Genomic DNA, 19895 nt, shown 5'->3' with positions numbered 1-19895 from the left:
GCCTGCGGAAAGGTAATGATAAGAGAGCTCGCGCTCTTGGTCACGTGCCTTCCTCGGTGTCTGCTAGGTGTCAATTCCGTATTTTATGTTAGGCTTAGACGCCCCGAAATTTATCTAGACCTTTATATACATTTCTTATATCTATGACAGTGCACTGCAAGGACGTCTAGGCCATAGTCAACAGAAAAACATTTGTAGACGTCCGGAGGTAAGATGTCTATGTTGCGGGCTTTTAGGGCGTTCGGGAAGAAGAGAGCCACACCATTATTTTTATTAGAGCCATCGTGATCACAACGGAAGATGTTGAATTGAGGAAGTCGTATAGCTCACCATCAAGGATCTCAGACTTTAGGCCGGTTTTGATAACCGCTACAATGTCCGCTACGAATGGATAAAACCTATCACTCGGTCACTCCACTAGTGGCGAAAGAATGACCCGAGGGGCTAACCACTCTTAGAAAGTCTGTACACCGGATTACGCTTAGATTAGCACTGCCAAAGGCAGGGACTTCAAAGATTACGCGTAATACCATTAGTACAGTCAAAGGTACGGCTCTGTACACCGATTACGCGGAGTGATCAGCCCCTCGGATTGACCGATTTCAAAATTACGTTTTTTCACGTGACAATACTTTTACATTATGAGGTATAGCAGTCTTATTTACTTGCATTTATACCCTAACATGGCGGTGAATTTTCACGCACAAAATGAATTTTAAGATCCATCAATTCTTCTTAGATTGCCATGGCCCCACCCTCTTTGTATGGGAATGACTATATAATTTATGTATATAAAAAAACTTGTTGACCTTATTTCCAGCCCTTTTTCCAAAGAAGGTTTTTTTTTTTATTTTGAAAACCTTCTTATTTAAATGGCGCCTTCCTTTGGTGTTTGCCAAAATTATCCTTTAAAGTGAGTATTATGGTTGTACTGTTGTATAATATTTCTGTTTGTAGACTGTAATATTTCAAAGTTAGTTTTTCACAAATTCCTAGATAAGTTATGATAATTCATTGCCTTACAGCAATATTGTAGTTGTGAATCAAATAAATGTAGTTCAGAGCTTAATAATAAGTGTTTTTCAGGCATATAATTATTAGCCCGTCTAAGCTCTTCACTAACCGAAGCTAAATAGACTGTCACCCTGATATTGGAATTAACAACACTTCATAATTTATCTGCTGGTCCATCATGTCAATGTACCTACATCTACTCTCCTACGCGTTGTAAGACTAAGACATGCATTTTTTAGTGCGGGCTTAACCCGTATAATACTACCGTGGATAATTAATTAGTCCATGATACTACCCTCTATTTTCCCCTTTTTTCACTTTACTATTAAATTAAAGGAACCTAATTACTCGTTAAAATAGCCATATGAGTTGATATGGGCTCTCTTCTGAGACTATTGTTATGAACAAAACAGAAAAATACAATAATTTCACGTAGTGTGCAATTCCTTTCTTAATTATAACTGACGTCTATAAAATATGATCTGAACTGGCTACCCTTAACAAAAAATAAGTTGGATTTTAGTTTGTATACACATTTTAGTTGATATTAACTTGGTTTTAAGTAAGCTCAAGTAGTCAACATATTTCAATGAACTAGTTAAAAGGGTAATAAGTTGTTATTAAGTTGGCAGGGAAATCCTTTTTCTTTTTCAAGTTTGTAATTAGTTGGTTTTTAGTAGTCAGAAAATTACATGTTGGTTTTAAGTTTAGCTTTAATTAATATTTAGTTTGTATTTGTCCCAAATACAAACTTAAAACCAAGTTTAAGTAGTTTCAAGACAACTTATTTTTTGTTAAGGGATAAGGAGGGCAGGCGCTTCTCACCCTGTACCAATTAAAGGGTAATGCTATTAGGCATGGAAAATTATTTTTCCACCCAATCGTTTAAATTCAGAGTGGCCTAACATATGCAACTTTAACCACACTCCTGTCAGTCATATTGCATTGCCCTTTAAGTGTAGTTACAAATATTAATTTATGAAATTGAAATAAAATATAATTTTCAAAGCTCAGTGGTGGATTAACCAATAGACTGAGTAGGGCCTAGAACTTGGCAAAAAGTATGACAGTCAAAATAGAAGGTAGAACATGGTCAGGAGGCCTTAGTTAAACTTGAGCTTAGGGGCTTGATAGTCAATCCGCCACTGTCAATGGGAACAGTTTTTCTAAAAATGAAATTTTCTTTCAAGATAGAAAAGTTTTATTTAAATTGAACAGACATCAATGCCCATCAGATCAAAATGGATGAACCTGTTATGTCAACCAATGATGATGCTGCTATGTGCAAACGATACGCAGTTCAGTTGGGATATTGGGAAGATGATTTCCTTCCTTATTTTGTGAAATCTGGTGATAGAAAGGCTCCAGAAATAAGTCGTGGCTATTATGCTAGAGTGAAAGGAATTAAAAGTCTAATTGACCAGTTCATAAAGGTTTGTTTACTTTTCCATGTCTAAATGGATGGGGCTGCACAATGGACCTCTGGTCAAAGTGCTAGGTTGGGATTGACCCAACCAGTACTAATATTAAAAGGTTTTTTTTATGTAAAGAGAATGACTTACTATGTTTAGGTGATGCTCAGGCATCATAGTCTAATTTTTCCCCTGCATGAGAGGGTGGAGGGGGAAGAAAAATGTAACTGGCTTGCGCTTCAATCACATCAGAACTCCTAAGTTTTAGAACACCAATATGATACTGCGTTGAGCAGGGAGGTGGCCTGATAAGGGGAGATTGACGTGAGGTTGCTGGGAGGTTAGAGGTAGACGGAAGGTTGTGTAGTTCAGCCGATTAAAGTGTCACTAACATGAAAGCGCCGCCTCTAGTAACAACACTTAGACCAGTAATTTTGGTAAGAAGTATTAAAAAGGGTTTGATTTATAATAATTTTGTGAATTTAATTGCCTAAGTAAAATTAGTCCCTTACAAATTAGTAACTTGAAATATGCTGACAACTTGAGCCTACTTAATACCAAGTTAATATCAACTAATAATGTGTATACAAACTGAAATCCAACTTATTTTTTGGTAAGGTATGTATGACTCAATTTTTTAACTGATTCCTTACAATGTTATTCCTTTTGTGCCATCTCAGGTACAAATGGTATACCTTACCTTTATTCAGGGATTTACTGGAACAATAACAATTAAACTTAAGCTTAAATTTTTGTATATTAATATTTAAGGACATGTTTTAGTGAAATTTCCATAATAGTTCTTTCTCTAAATTAACTTGACCTTTAATGTTACTGTTACAACACTGTCTCTTACATTTACAAGGCTGCAAGCATGTGATGGAGTTGCAAGGAATTTTTTTTGTTCATTTTTTCATTTTATTTTATAGAAACACCTATTTGATAGTTTTTCACTGAGATTGACGCTGAAAAATTGTAATCAATGAATTACATGATTTGGAAAAATTAATAATTCGGGAAAGGGAAACTAAACTTTGCTATATGGAAAAACAGATTATTCTACTATCACGAAATATTTAGTTGATCTAAGAATCAAAAATCACTTTTTTTAACAGACCTTAAAAAGTATGATTTTTAATTGGTACTAGATCTTTAGATAGGGATAATCAATAAACTAAGCAAATAATCATATCTTTATTTGCCTTTGCAAAAGGGATATATCAGTTTAGTTTAGAAAAACTGTTTTACAATGAGGTCCCATATACATTTAAATTACAATAAATTAACATAAAATAGACTACTGGGTGTTTTTTACATATTTAGTTATTTCAATTTTAAAAGTGTTGAGATTATTGATAGTTTTAAGATTAGTTGGTAGTTTGTACATAAATATAAGTAAGCTGAAGTGATATCTTTGCCTTAGAGTTAACCAACCCAATTCAATAAATTATTCTGTTGCTGAGTCATATTTGCTTTTGTGTGGGATTATTTTAGCACAACGATTTTGAATTATCTGAAGTTTTTTAGATAGGTGTCCGTGCACATATTATAAAAAATTGATCCATAGTCGAAAACTGGTTGGATAAGTGTATTATATAGTTGAATCGCTCATTCAAGTTTAAGGTTATGTAAAAGTTGATATAGAGTCCAAATTCTTTTATTTAATTTAGCGATGGTGTATTCAACGTGATGTTTCCAGGTCATGTTTTCATCTAGATATATACCAAGATATTTAATTTTGTCGACCCTTTTGATATTAGTGGTTCCCAGTTCAGTGATGCTGTTTAGTTGGTTGGTATTTTTGTTCGGGGAAAATAACATAAATACATTTTTGTTAGGTTATTATTATTATTATTATTATTGATGAAGGGGTGAAGGGCTTTGGGAATGCCCGTTCGCGCACGTCGACCAGAGGTCCATTGTGCAAAACCCGAACCTTAAGACTTAAAAAGTCCAATATCCGACACAAAACGGAGAATCCTCTTGGCCGGCATATTATAGAAATCAGAAGTTTCCAGTTGATGCATACCAAGATGCTCGAATCTTTGGGCCGCGTAGTAATCGCTTTTTGTTAGGTTTAAATTTAAACCTAATTGGCTTAGCTCATTATTAAAAATCATAGTCATTTTGTAATTTCATCAAAACATTGTTAATTGATTCATCAGAGACAAGCAGAGAATTATCATCCGCAAACTCTAAGGATAATGAGGAATTTCCCTTACCAAAAAATAAGTTGGATTTCAGTTTGTATACACATTATTAGTTGATATTAAGTTGGTATTAAGTAGGCTCAAGTTGTCAGCATATTTCAAGTTACTATTAAAGGGGTAATAAGTTGTTATTCAGTTGGTAGGAAAATACTGCTTTTGCTAAGTTTATAATTAGTTGGTTTTTAGTAAGGAAATTACATAATATTTTTAAGTTGGTTTTTAGATGTTTCCCTAGTAGGATTTAAGTTGCTTTTAAGTAGTTAAATGTAAATGTTGATTCTGGTTTAGTTGGAAATAAGTTGATTAATAAAGAGGATTTAAGTAATTTTTAAGTAGGCATTTGTCCCAAATACAAACTGAAAACCAAGTTGATATACAAGTTGTCCTAAGTGGCTTTTAGCCAACTTATTTTTTGGTAAGGGTAATGACTTGATTGTTATTGAAGTATTGGGCTGATATTAAGTATAAATCATGTTTCTATCCATTTCTGATTATGAAATGTGAATGTATGAAATCCAAAAAGTTAAGGGCTACAGAAGATCAATTACCCTCTATGACGATAGTGATGGTTATTCATGTGAAAAAAATCTGCGAACTAATTGCCAACGAATTTTTTGCTAGTTAGTGGTTAACTTTTGGTACATTTTATAATTAATTGGTTCTACTGATATCATAATAAACAATACTATTTCTGTTGATAGTGGATTAGCATTATTGGTTTTATTTTCTCTAAGTAAAATATGTGAATATGAATTTGTCATAGTATTATTTCATCTGAAATCATGGTAGTATTTGAAATGGCGTTATTATCACTCTTTCTTTTCAGGCTACTGATGGTAATTGTCAAATTGCTAGTCTCGGAGCAGGATTTGATACACTTTTTTGGAGATTAAGGGCTCAGGGTATTCACATAAAAAGTTACGTTGAAATTGATTTGCCTGGAGTTACATCGAGGAAAGTCTACTATATTAGACACAGGAAACCATTACTTAATGGCATGGTTAGTGAAGGTTAGTTCAAGGTGCTATTTGGAAAAAAATTTAAGTGTTATTTATTAATTTGTTTTATATTTCTTAAAGATGAAGACATAAAGTTCTCATCAAGCGATTTACATGCCGGTGGCTATCATTTAATTGGTGTTGATATGAGAAATATTCAAGAACTTAAAAATAAAGTGAAAGACTGCTTAGACTTGTCAATTCCAACAGCTTTTTTGGCAGAATGTGTGTTGGTTTATCTTCCAGTACCACAGTCAACTGCGCTCATAAAATGGATTTCTGAAGATTTTGATTCAGCGGTTTTTATCAATTATGAACAAGTACATCCTCCTTGTATTGCAACCATCATTATCATTAACACTTAGAAAACTTCGCACAGGAATGTCCCAATACCAATTTTAGCTTTGAGAATTGGTAAATTTCCTTCGACAGCAGAGTTAGGAACTATGACCACAGAGAGTGGAAGTAGAACTTCCATCTTGAAACTGCAGTAACAGTTTCTCTTTGGCAACATTTTGCCTCAATAATTTTTGTTGGGAGAATAGAAATTTAATTGACAATCAACAAGTCTTAATGTTCCTAAAGGAATATCATAGAAGTAAAGTGTTCTTGTGTGAAATACTTTTATTTGTCCATGGTCTCTAATTGCTTTATGAAATATATTTTGGGTAAAGTACTTTGAATCTTAACTTTTTGGGGGAAATTTCTAAAATAATTTTGTTAAATAATAACCAAACTTGGTTATTTAATTTTCTTAGAGAGACTCAAATTAGCTGTACGCTTTACCGTGTTATTAATAAAAATAAAAGTAATTATAAAATCTCTTCTACTTAAAGGTACAAATGACTGATCGATTTGGTGAGATAATGATTGAAAACCTTAAGAAAAGGTTATGTAGCCTTGAAGGAGTCGCAGCCTGTGCAACAGTGAAGTCACAAGAAGATAGGTTAGTATGGTGTAGTTTTGACGTATCTGTATATAAATATGTTGGAGGATGTGTGTGGTAATCAAAACAACTGTCAAACATTATCATTAAGTTTAATATAAACAGATTAAGTGTATACATACATTATTTTTGACAACTGACTAGCTAAGCACAAAAAAATAACAAACCTCTCCAGAAGATACAAGTTTGCCCAATTATTTCACCCCTCAGTGATTATTAAGAAATAAACGTGACAAATTATAATGGTTGTTAATTGGTCAATTTAAGATTATCATACTGTCTACTGATTATTTAATATTAAATCAACATTAATAATTATGTCAAAGCTCATTAACTAACCAAGTTTTTTTTTCTTAGCAAAATGTATAAATAATGGTGAATTTATTTATTTTAGGTTTTTGTCTCAGGGATGGAACTTTGCAAAGTGCTACGATATGCAAGAGGTTTACAACTCGTTAGAGAGAGAGGATGTAAATAGGTACCGTTTACATTTTCCAAGTCATATGTACTTAATAACCAAATATTGAATTTTTGTTAGTGTCTGGCTCTTAAAACCCACCCTGTAACTCTGAAGATGATTCATCACTTAAATTGTACCATTTATCCTCATTTGATATTTATATGCAGATAGATCTTGGAATTTTTAGCTGGTACTTAGGCAATGCTTACTGTAAATGCAAAAGTTCAATTAATATTCACTCAAATAACACTAGTAGTATAAGTAAATCAATGATGTTTATCTTACAAAACTGCCCAATGCTATAGTGTTAATTTGTATATTTGTTAATTTAACCAATTAATAAGATTAGCTTCGTTACATACTTTTATCTTTTGGTTGAAAATTGTTTTATTTAGCAGTTATTTCATTTTTCAGGATAGAAAAATTGGAGTTTCTTGATGAATGTGAACTACTACAGCAGTTACTACAACACTATTGCGTAACTGTCGCTATAAAAGGAAATCAAATTCCACCAGATGAAATTTGTTTTGAGGCATCCTGATAATGCCTCAGCATATTCTTTTGAAACGAATCCCAGCTTTTTAATCATGGTAAACATTTTGTATAAGAACCCATTTAGGAGGTGTTTGAGGCCCTTGCTGAAATTCATTTAGTATTTAAATACTTTAAAGAGAGGCACATAACACTGTCTAATTATAATTGGTTTGTAAAAACCTTCGTGTAAAATACCTAGGTTGATGAGACCTTTCAGTATCAATAGTAGAAGGAAAGTGATGGCGAGACGCCACTCCCGGGTTCGGGATTGAAATCCGGGATTTAAGGGATGAAATGGGGGTAAAATCGTCAAAAAGTCAATGTATTTAGGGTATTTCTCGCGACGATTTGTTTTCTCATATATCAACATATTATGTCCAGGCCAACTTGTTCATTTATCTACGCTTATCTCGAAAGATACTTGAACGTATATCTTATCACGTTTTATCGTACGGAATAAGTTGAAATGATGTAAAAATTGATAACCTAGACGGCGCGTGCGCGGATTACCCGGGGGACGTGGTTAATTGGAATTTAAGAGTGTTTTGACGTCATGGAATATTCGTTGTTAAAGTAGAATGGAAATATTTTTAAACTTCATTTTAATATCATTGTAGTACGCTTGGCACTTGAACCTATCTCACGAGTATTTCACTGGGTGAGAGATAACGCGCGTGCGTGGATTACCCGGGGCGTTGTTTTTGCGGCGCGGTTAATTTGAATTTAAAACCCGGATTTGAGTGTTTTGACGTCATGGAATATTCGTTGTTAAAATGACGTAGAATGGAAATATTTTTAAACTTCATTTTAATATTATTAGCACGTAAGTTTTAAATTTGATTATCATATTTTTATACCTATATTTACATATTGAAATTGTTACGCATACATGGTCCCCATTTAATATTGGGATATTTATAGTAATAAATACATAGAAAAATACTATAAAAGTTCAAAACGTATAAAGAGTCCTTCAAAGTACTTTAAAAGGATTTTATTTACGAACTAAATCCATATTTTTTTTTTCAAACTTAGAAGTTAGTTTGTATGAAATACTTTCTAATACCTGAAAAATGGACTTTAGAGTGGATAATTAAGTATTTTTTCAATCCTTATACCTATATTTACATATTGGAATTGTTACAAAAGGTTCTTTTAAACGTAACTTAGTACATTAATTTATTTTGGAAGTTCAAAACTTTTTAAGAGCCCTTCAGAGTACTATAAAAGGATTTCATTTACAAACTAAATCCATATTTTAGAAGTTAGTTTGTATGAAATACTTACTAATACCTGAAAAATGGACTTTAGAGTTGATAAGATTTGTAAATATCATTTGAAACTAATAATTTTCATGCTTTATTTAAGTCAAGCAATTACATTTTTAAAAATGAAAGAAGTTAAACAATATAAAAATTTGTAAATATTGTAAATATTTTTAGGTAATAAAGAAATTAAGAAATGTTTTAATTAACATATCTTTCATTTTCTACTACATTTTTAAAAATGAATGAAGTTTAATAATATAATTATTCTAATATAATTTCAAATCCAGGTATTATTTAATGTACAAATGCATAATTTAGTGAAGCAATTCTTATTTAAATACTTTTATTTAATTAATTTGTGTATCTGAAATGTATTTATTGAAAAATAAGTGGGTTTTACTATTTATCACGGTAATTTTTATATATATATATTGGAATTGTTACTAAAGGTTCTTTTAAACGTAACTTAGTACATTAATTTATTTTAGAAGTTCAAAACGTTCAAAACGTATAAAAAGTCCTTCAAAGTTCTTTAAAAGGATTTTATTTACGAACTAAATCCATATATTTTTTTCAAACTTAGAAGTTAGTTTGTATGAAATACTTACTAATACCTGAAAAATGGACTTAAGAGTGGATAATTAAGTATTTTTTCAATCCTTATACCTATATTTACATATTGGAATTGTTACAAAAGGTTCTTTTAAACTTAACTTAGTACATTAATTTATTTTGGAAGTTCAAAACGTATTAAGAGCCCTTCAGAGTACTATAAAAGGATTTCATTTACAAACTAAATTAATATTTTCTTCAAACTTTCAATTCGTTATAATTTGAATGTAAATGAAAACATCATGGATTATAGGTGCGTAATCTACTATTAGACCGAACGGATTAAAAAATACTTAAAGTGAGTGGTTTTACTGATAAACTCTAAAGGAATTTAACTTTAAAGGGTATCTTAGATTATTGTTTTTAATTTTATTCAAGTTCAAAACTTATAAAGAGTCCTTCAAAGTACTTTAAAAAGGATTTTATTTACGAACTAAATCCATATTTTATAAGTTAATTTGTATGAAATACTTACTAATACATGAAAAATGGACTTTAGAGTTGATAAGATTTGTAAATATCATTTGAAACTAATAATTTTCACGCTTTATTTAAGTCAAGCAATTACATTTTTAAAAATGAAAGAAGTTAAACAATATAAAAATTTGTAAATATTGTAAATATTTTTAGGTAATAAAGAAATTAAGAAATGTTTTAATTAAAATATCTTTCATTTTCTACTACATTTTTAAAAATGAAAGAAGTTTAACAATATAATTATTCTAATATAATTTCAAATTCAGATATTATTTAAAGTACTAATTAAAAAAAAATACTTAAAGTAAGTGGTTTTACTGATAAACTCTAAAGGAATTTTGGTATTTTCTAGAATAGCAAAGTAAAACTAAAACGTAAACCAAGTTTAAAACGAAACTAATAACTGGGAGAAAGGTTGAAGTAAGTAATTTTTTTTGATTTTTCGTTTTTTAATTTTTGAGTTCCCTATATTATTATAAACTAAATTAAATATAATTTTTGAAAATTTGTGATAAAAGATCTGCTCCTTCGTGTTTTACATATATTTAAAAACTCGAGATTTTAATGAATTGTTTTCAAAGCATGAAAAATATAGCAGATCCTTTGATTTTAATTGTAGTTAGTAGTTACTTAAAAAAAAAGTCGCTAGCTGACTTGGAGCTGGTGTAGTTAAATTTTAAAAATGTGTATTTTAAATTTTGTTTGTAAAAGTTTTTTTTGAAAAAGTTTTTAGTATTATAGTTTAAATTTATTAAATAAAATATAAATTATACATTTGGTTTAGTATTTTACTATTGCAAGTAAAATTAATAGTAATTTCAATAACTTTTTTATATTTTTTTTTTTTTTGACAAATATGCAAACTATTTATTTATTTCAAAAACAAATACGTGGAATTATTTGGTATTCGAAATACTATTGGTTAGTTTTTACATCTTTAATTTTATTTTTCAGAACAATTTATCTTTGTCTAGCTTCTTCTAACTTTAATTTAGATCGCCTTAAAGCCAAGTATTTAACAAATTTTGTAACCAAGTAGATGGAGCTTTAAACAATTTTTCAGTCATGTAGTCAAGGAAATGTTCAAATATACGTGTATCTGGTCATTTTGATGGTCAAATAGCCCAGTATGGAACTGCGAGATGATAGTCAGACATTGAGACGCGGGTGGCGCCCGTGCCCCCAGCGTCCGCGCCCTCGCCCTGTCGGTGCCCCATTTCACATTTCAGACGTCGACGGAGGCTCGGGGCACCATCAGGGCGAGGGCACGGACGCCACCCGCGTCTCAATGTCTGACTATCATCTCGCAGTTCCATACTCGGCTATTTGACCATCAAAATGACCAAATACACGTATATTTAAACATTTCCTTGACTACATGACTGAAAAATTGTTTAAAGCTCCCATCTACTTGGTTACAAAATTTGTTAAATACTTGGCTTTAAGGCGATCTAAATTAAAGTTAGAAGAAGCTAGACAAAGATAAATTGTTCTGTAAAATAAAATTAAAGATATAAAAACTAACCAATAGTATTTCGAATACCAAATAATTCGACGTATTTGTTTTTGAAATAAATAAATAGTTTGCATATTTGTCAAAAAAAAACTAAAAAAGTAATTGAAATTACTATTAATTTTACTTGCAATAGTAAAATACTAAACCAAATGTATAATTTATATTTTATTTTATTTAATAAATTTAAACTATAATACTAAAAACTTTTTCAAAAAAAACTTTTACAAACAAAATTTAAAATACACATTTTTAAAATTTAACTAAACAGCTCCAAGTCAGCTAGCGACTTTTTTTTTTAAGTAACTACTAACTACAATTAAAATCAAAGGATCTGCTATATTTTTCATGCTTTGAAAACAATTCATTAAAATCTCGAGTTTTTAAATATATGTAAAACACGAAGGAGCAGATCTTTTATCACAAATTTTCAAAAATTATATTTAATTTAGTTTATAATAATATAGGGAACTCAAAAATTAAAAAACGAAAAATCAAAAAAATTACTTACTTCAACCTTTCTCCCAGTTATTAGTTTCGTTTTAAACTTGGTTTACGTTTTAGTTTTACTTTGCTATTCTAGAAAATTCCAAAATTCCTTTAGAGTTTATCAGTAAAACCACTTACTTTAAGTATTTTTTTTTAATTAGTTCGGTCTAATAGTAGATTACGCACCATGATAAATAGTAAAACCCACTTATTTTTCAATAAATACATTTCAGATACACAAATTAATTAAATAAAAGTATTTAAATAAGAATTGCTTCACTAAATTATGCATTTGTACTTTAAATAATACCTGATTTTGAAATTATATTAGAATAATTATATTGTTAAACTTCTTTCATTTTTAAAAATGTAGTAGAAAATGAAAGATATTTTAATTAAAACATTTCTTAATTTCTTTATTACCTAAAAATATTTACAATATTTACAAATTTTTATATTGTTTAACTTCTTTCATTTTTAAAAATGTAATTGCTTGACTTAAATAAAGCGTGAAAATTATTAGTTTCAAATGATATTTACAAATCTTATCAACTCTAAAGTCTGTTTTATTTAAAAAATAGGCTTGTTCACTTTCGATTATTTAAACATTTAACAATTTTTATTTAACTATTGGTTATTTAAATAAATACCACTTTTATTCAAATAAATGCTTGGTTGGGTAAAAAACACAATTAAATAAGTTAAAATGATATTCTTTTTACCAACGTTTTTTAAATAAATCGGAAAATTTGTGGATAAAAATTAATCGACTGCCGAACACTAGAAGCAATTCTAATTTAAATGCGTATATTTAAATAGGAAAAAATGAACGATTCGATCGGAGGCATATCATTAATTTAACGTATTGAACGTAGCGTAAGAGGCTTTTGTAGTAATTACTACCTATATTTGCATTTCAGAAATCTATTTTAACATATTGAACGCCAAGAAAAGAGGCTTTTGTAGTATTTACTACCTATATTTGCATTTCAGAAATCTATTTTAACATATTGAACGCCAAGAAAAGAGGCTTTCGTAGTATTTACTACCTATATTTACATATTGGAATGTAATTTAACGTATTGAAGGTAGAGTATAGAGATTTTGTAGTATTTACTACCTACATTTGCATTTCAGAAATCTATTTTAACATATTGAACGCCAAGAAAAGAGGCTTTTGTAGTATTTTTCCTCCTATATTTACATATTGGAATGTAATTTAACGTATTGAAGGTAAAGTATAGAGATTTTGTAGTATTTTACTACCTATATTGGCATTTCGGAAGTATATTTTAACGTGTTGAATGTAGAGTATAGAGAGTGTTGTAGTATTTTTCTTCCTACGTGACTACACCGGAAACGTCTGTGTTATTCGCTTTAGTAATCAAGCCGACTCTGAACATATGTTTTACTCTTTATTCTACGAGGTTTAAACATACACCATTTCAGTACATTCTTAACTTATTCCATACGCTATTTAAAACACATGCGATAAAGATAACGAGGAAACAAGTTAACTCTGAACATATATGTTATGCTCTATACGTGAAGGATGTTGTAAGCTTAAATTCATAATGGTTAATGTGTAGTATTTTTCTACCTTTTTACATTTTATAGTATTTCTTTATCTATATTTGTGTATCGGAAATGTATTTTAACGTATCGAACGTAGAGTAAATTTTTTTTTATATTTTCTTTATATATTTGCGTATCAGAGTTGTGTGTTGTCGTATTAAAAGAAGAAAAAGGAACTTTTCATAGTGTTATTCTACCTATTTACATATCGGAAATGTATTTATATTTTACCGTATTTAAAATATAGGTAATTGTTTTTATTGGCTTTGACTTAAATAAAGCGTGAAAGTTATTAGTTTCAAAATGATATTTACAAATCTTATCCACACAAATTTAATTTTAATTTTAGTGTTTTATAGTATCTTTCTGACTATATTTGTGTATAAGAATTATATTTTACCGTTAAATAGTATTAAAAGCGAATTGAAAGTTTGAAGAAAATATGAATTAAGTTCGTAAATAAAATCCTTTTATAGTACTTTGAAGGACTCTTAATACGTTTTCAACTTGAATAAAATTAAAAACAATAATCTAAGATACCCTTTAAAGTTAAATTCCTTTAGAGTTTATCAGTAAAACCGCTTTAAGTATTTTTTCAATCCTTATACCTATATTTACATATTGGAATTGTTACAAAAGGTTCTTTTAAACGTAACTTAGTACACTAATTAAGTATTTTTAATTTACCGTAATTAAAATATAGGTAAGTGGTTTTTATCTTATTTTATACCTACGGAAGCGATAAATAAATTAAAGCAATAAATTTTTGGAGTTTGGAGATGGGTGGAAAAAAAAAATAAGGCTCTTCGTTTTTCCAACTGCTTTTCTGATGTACCCAAAAATGGACCAAATTAGACCAAAAGTACCCTAAAAACGACCAAAGTCACCATTTTCGGCCCTATGTACCCCATTTCGGACCAAAAGTACCCCAAACTGGACCTATTAGCTTTATTGTAATGTTAAACTCCCATAGAGATTCCCCTAAAAAGAAATAAACTTGCGGTCCAATTTTGGGTACATGAATTATTTCGGAGAGGGAATCCATGTTTTAAATTCAAATTAACCGCGCGCCCGGGCAATCCGCGCCTCCCAGGTAATCCGCGCACGCTATCTTCCTGCCTAGGTTATCAAGTATCATACAACTTACATAATTTCCACTTATTTCGTACGATAAAACGCGATCGAGATATTAGTTTTAAGAAATACTCGTGAGATTGGTTCAAGTGCCAAGCGTACTACAATGATATTAAAATGAAGTTTAAAAAATATTTCCATTCTACTTAAACAACGAATATTCCATGACGTCAAAACAATCTTAAATTCAAATTAACCGCGTCGCCTAGGTTATCAATTTTTACATCATTTCAACTTATTCCGTACGATAAAACGTGATAAGATATACGTTCAAGTGTCTTTCGCGATAAGCGTAGATAAATGAACAAGCTGGCCTGGACACAATATGTTGATATACGGGAAAACAAATCGTCGCGAGAAATACCCTAAATACATTGACTTTTTGACGATTTTACCCCCATTTCATCCCTTAAATCCCGGATTTCAATCCCGAACCCAAACCCGAACCCGGGAGTGGCGTCTCGCCATCACTTTCCTTCTACTATCAATGTGTTATTAAAAATTAATTGTAATCATTCTTCCTGGAAAAGTGCATAGGCAATGTTGAAAGTGTCAATTTTACTCTTGAACATGGTTCTCATAAATGGGTTTTAGATTACATTTATTGATAAAAATTTAGCTTAAAGTGCAATCAAAAATGGCGTTTGGGTAAAGGGGTTATTCAGTTAATGGCAGTCCACCATGGTACACTTGAGCTAAGCTGAAAACATTGAGTACCAGTTGAACAGATTGTCCCAAGTTACATTTCCTATTCCCAAATAACACTTTTGATTTTTTTTAATTTACTAAAACCTTTGATATTGTTCTCACTATTTTGAAGAGCTTAAAGGGTGACAATGAGAAATCAGTATTAGCCAGATTACTTCCTGAGAACAAAGGTCTAGCAAGTCGAGATACTTGACTTTGGAAATAAAAATCCTAGAGTATTTTTACATTAGACTGGCTCATTAAAATTTTTGTAACATTGCTTTAACGATCTTTTTAGTATTGTAACCGGCTTCAATCCCTATTACAAATATTTAACTGGATTTACGAAGCCTTCGGTTTACAATTAATTACTTAAGTCGGGCTCAAAGATATTAGACTAGGCTTAATTGTAATTAACGAGGACTCAGGCTTAGAATATCGAAAAATAACTTTTAATGAAAAATACAACTTACAATAAAATCGACCCCGTCGATGTTTTCGTTATCGATGTGCCTGGGCATCGTTTACAAAACAAAAATGGAGTCTTTTTCTAATTTTAACTCTTAACAAGGTAATCAAAAGGAAATTGGTAAACCGCTTGACCACGAGAATGCTGCAACAGAATAATTGTCCCCTCAAAAAAAACAAAGCACGAGCCTTTTTGTCTTTTAAATGAAAAACATAAGAGTGGAAGAACGGGGAGCCGTCACGTGACTTTTGTGCGGCGGAAAAAGTTTTAAAAAATAATATCTGCTATATTGCAACGGGGCGGGCGACATTTGGTGGATGGCGTCTGACCCGTTGCAGTATATTTAAATTATTTGATTACTATAGATATAAGACTAAAAACTTGTTTGTCTCAAATTAGATTGTAGCCAATATGGTCAGTGGCAGGCATATTTTTTATTTTTAGTAGGCCAAATCGCCAGGCCCTTATCTTCATAGACCTAACTCCCAAGGGCACCAGTGGTGGCGCCCCCAGTGTGGGGTTAATATAAAAGGAGAAAACATGGAGAGGTGGTGGGCAGAAGAGCAGAACAGTAGAGAGAAAAGAAAGCAGTGGTTAGTAGCAGTCAGGAGTTAAAAGGGGAGTGGTTAACTCCCAGACAGCCAGACAGCCTGCTAGCTAGTATAGTATCTCCCCTTGTGGCTGCAAAGGTTGCATTTCCTTCCCTTGGTGGGAATGTCTAACAAGTACAAACTACACAATAATTATCCTAGTATAATAAGAGATTAATACTTGTAAATAAATACATTCTTGATTAAAATTTAGTTTGGTAAGAAACAATTGGAACAATTTAAGACGATGGCCTTAAATTTATTTACAATGTGAACCTTTTCACTGACAATAAACGTACATTTGAAGTTTTTTTTGCACAAAATTATGCCTCTTTAAACATTAATTCTATATTTGTTCAGGTACTGCTACAACTATTGGATTTTTACGGAATATAAATGTAGAATTGCTGTATCAAATAAATGCCAAATATGAAAGCTCAAATTGTAATTTATATTTGGTGTTTTTAATTGACACATTTCGTGAGGAAAACATGAAAAACTACTCAACATTCAAGTACCAGTAGACATTGTAAATATTATGTATTTTCATTATTTATTAAATCATTGCACTGTTCGTGATGTGTTTGTAAATTATTTAATTTCAAATATTTGTTAATTGTTCAAAGTTAGTATTAACTGCCTAGTAATAGAACTAATTTTTTGTCACATTTTTTATTAAAATAAAACAAATACCATGTGTAGACAGCATAGACTAAATGTCTATATGAAATCAACAAACTAGTTCAATTTGAAATTTGACGTGTGTTAATATTAACCTTGTTAAAAAAGTGTAATTGGAGTGACTTTTTAACCAAAAGTCATAAAACATTGTTAGGTAGAGCAAACTTAAATTACTCAATACACTAAAATATCTTTGCTTCCCAATTTTTCTCTACCTACACTACAACGTAAACCATTGGTGTCATAAGAATGTTATTTCATTTTTTACTACTACTCAGAGTAGGGGCGATTACTATAAACAGGAAAGAAAAGTGTCGGATTGGGCTGAATTTTACAAATTTTTTGAAATTGTTTGTCAGATCGTTTAGGTGACACCACATGATATTGGAGAATATTTTTATCTTTGTTACTAGCATTTGATTATTTTTAAACATTTTTCAATTTAAAAATTGTTTTTAACTGTGCTAAAAATGACTAAAGAATTATTATTATTAGGCAGCACTCCGACAAGAAGATCCATTGTGCTACCCTTACCATTGAACTCCTATCTCTGAAACAACTGATCAACTTCGCTAGAATATTGGAAAGTTGCATCTCTAACCTATGCATACCAAAAATTAAAACTTCAGAGTCGTGTAATAATCACAGCCATAATAAATATGAGAGGTGATTTAGTCTTCATCAAGGTTGTGAAGATGAGATCCTCACTGATAGCAATCAGATAAAGATACCAGCCAACGGTTATGCTTTGGGTATTACCCTAGTTGATTATTATTGGGTCATTCCATGTGAACTCAGTGATTTTGTAATGAGCAGAGCGATTTTATTCAAATTTTATACACATTTTTTCCAATATTCGAAACTTCTTTCTTAATTTTGAGCGCAAAATAATTTGTAGTTTTTGAATTACAGCTATATAATAATTTTAGATTAAATATTGGTTTCTAAGGTATATTGAGCTACGAAAGCCAGTGAAAGGTTTGTAGATCCTTCCTCGAGTTTTTATTTTAATGACCCCTAAATTAAGTGTTTTTTGGGTGGTATCATTTGGAGTGCTAAATAGCGACATAGACAAAAGAAATGGCAAAATTGAACTACCGCGGCCTCATGTAATTTTCCTTTTTTTTTGGTGGATAATGTAACACTTGACGCGTAGATTACGAAACTATTTTTTTTGGGCTGCAAATGATAATTTTTTTAATTAACTGATTTTAAAAAAGTAGTAATTTTAGGGAATTACCGTTTTTTTAATTTTTTTGGCGGAGAATGTAGCGTAGATTACGAAGTGTTTTTTTTGGGCCGCAAATGACAATTTTTTATGATCAATTTTAAAAAAGTAGTCATTTTAGGGGATTAGTAACATTTTTCTCAAAAATAGTTCCGTCCTGTATCCGTCGACACCACTTTTTTGACGCGCCCCAGCCCCATTCCAAGGATTGACGGTGGGCCTTCTGTAATCGTACCTAGTGGCATCGTAATTAGTGAAATCGTATCAACTTAAATAGTAACAAAAATGAGAACAGGTTTGCTTCCAAAACACGTAAAAGACGTTACTAAATTCCCTGTATTGGCGCCTGACGCCGCCGCGCACTCACTTCGCTCAAGCGCTGAGGGGGGGCGCAGCGCCTCCCAAACCCCATACCATGGCAAATAACCCCCAGAGGGTTATTTCTCGATGCCCATACTAAAAACCAAATTTGCCAGAACGAAAATTCTAAAAACTACATTTCTGGATAACGTGGGAACGCGACGCGGGAAAGGAAGTTTGGTCTGAACTACAGAAAAACGAACTGGGGAGTAAGTGCTAGGGTTCATATTTCTTACAAATGACGCAAGAGAGAATAATGAAATTAACGGTATTTATACGCCTTTATATGCTCTTTCGTTTAAAATTAATTTTATTCTGGGAGCGCCATAATTGAGCGAAATATCAATGACGTAAGCTTACCCAAAAACTGGCATAGGGTTGTATTCTATTTGAATTTTATAATAATTGACGCGGGGGAGGTTAATCAAATTATCGTTATTAGTACACCTTTAAATGCTCTATCGTTTAAAATTAATTTTATTCTGGGAGCGCCATAATTGAGCGAAATATCAATGACGTAAGCTTACCCAAAAACGCGCCGTTTTCGGGACCAAGACCGCCATAGGGTAGTTTTCTATTTGAATTTTATAAAAATTGACGCGGGAGAGGTTAATGAAATTAACGTTATTAGTACACCTGTAAATGCTCTATCGATCAAAATTAAAATTATTCTGGGAGCGACATTATTAGTCGAAATATCAAAGGCGTAACTCACTAAAAAACGTGTCAAATCTTAAATTCCGAAAACATGCCCGCCATGTTCTATTTGAATTTCCCAAATAATGACGCGGGACAGGTCAATCAAACTAACGTTAATTTTACACCCTTATATGCTTTATCGATCTTAATTAAAATTATTTTGGGAGCGACATTATTAGTCGAAATATCAAGGGCGTAAACTCACTAAAAAACGGGTCAAATCTTAATATCCGCAATCATGCCCGCCATGTTCTATTTGAATTTCCCAACAAATGACGCGGGACAGGTCAATCAAACTAATGTTAATTTTACACTCTTAAATGCTTTATCGATCAAAATTAAAATTATTCTGGGAGCGACATTATTAGTCGAAATATCAATGGAGAAACTCACTAAAAAAGCGCCTCTATTCATTAAATAGATAGCTTTGTACTAGTTTTTATTTTAAATTTTGTACATTTTATTGTTGTTTTGAACGTCTTAGATTTCTTTACCTTCAATTTCCTTGACGTGTCTTTAATTTGCTGCATGTGTAGTTT

General features: G+C 31.1%; 1 protein-coding gene across 1 annotated transcript; it reads left to right on the top strand.

Moving 5' to 3' along the window:
- Window positions 1-997: 997 nt before the first annotated feature.
- Window positions 998-16948, top strand: LOC149954590 (leucine carboxyl methyltransferase 1-like). Its single transcript, XM_090167645.1, has 8 exons — window positions 998-1227; window positions 2205-2447; window positions 5463-5646; window positions 5716-5954; window positions 6471-6580; window positions 6975-7058; window positions 7455-7630; window positions 16749-16948. Exons 2-7 carry the CDS (start codon window positions 2256-2258, stop codon window positions 7579-7581), a joined length of 936 nt encoding a protein of 311 aa, XP_090023771.1. The 5' UTR covers window positions 998-1227; window positions 2205-2255; the 3' UTR covers window positions 7582-7630; window positions 16749-16948.
- The last annotated feature ends 2947 nt before the right edge of the window (window positions 16949-19895 follow it).

The sequence above is a fragment of the Leiobunum rupestre genome, chromosome 3 (genome assembly GCF_980474605.1).
Source record: "Leiobunum rupestre chromosome 3, qqLeiRupe1.1.hap1, whole genome shotgun sequence".
Classification (NCBI taxonomy): Eukaryota; Metazoa; Arthropoda; class Arachnida; order Opiliones; family Sclerosomatidae; genus Leiobunum; species Leiobunum rupestre.
Note: the sequence above shows the minus strand (reverse complement) of the source record. Positions and strands in the feature narration are given on the sequence as shown.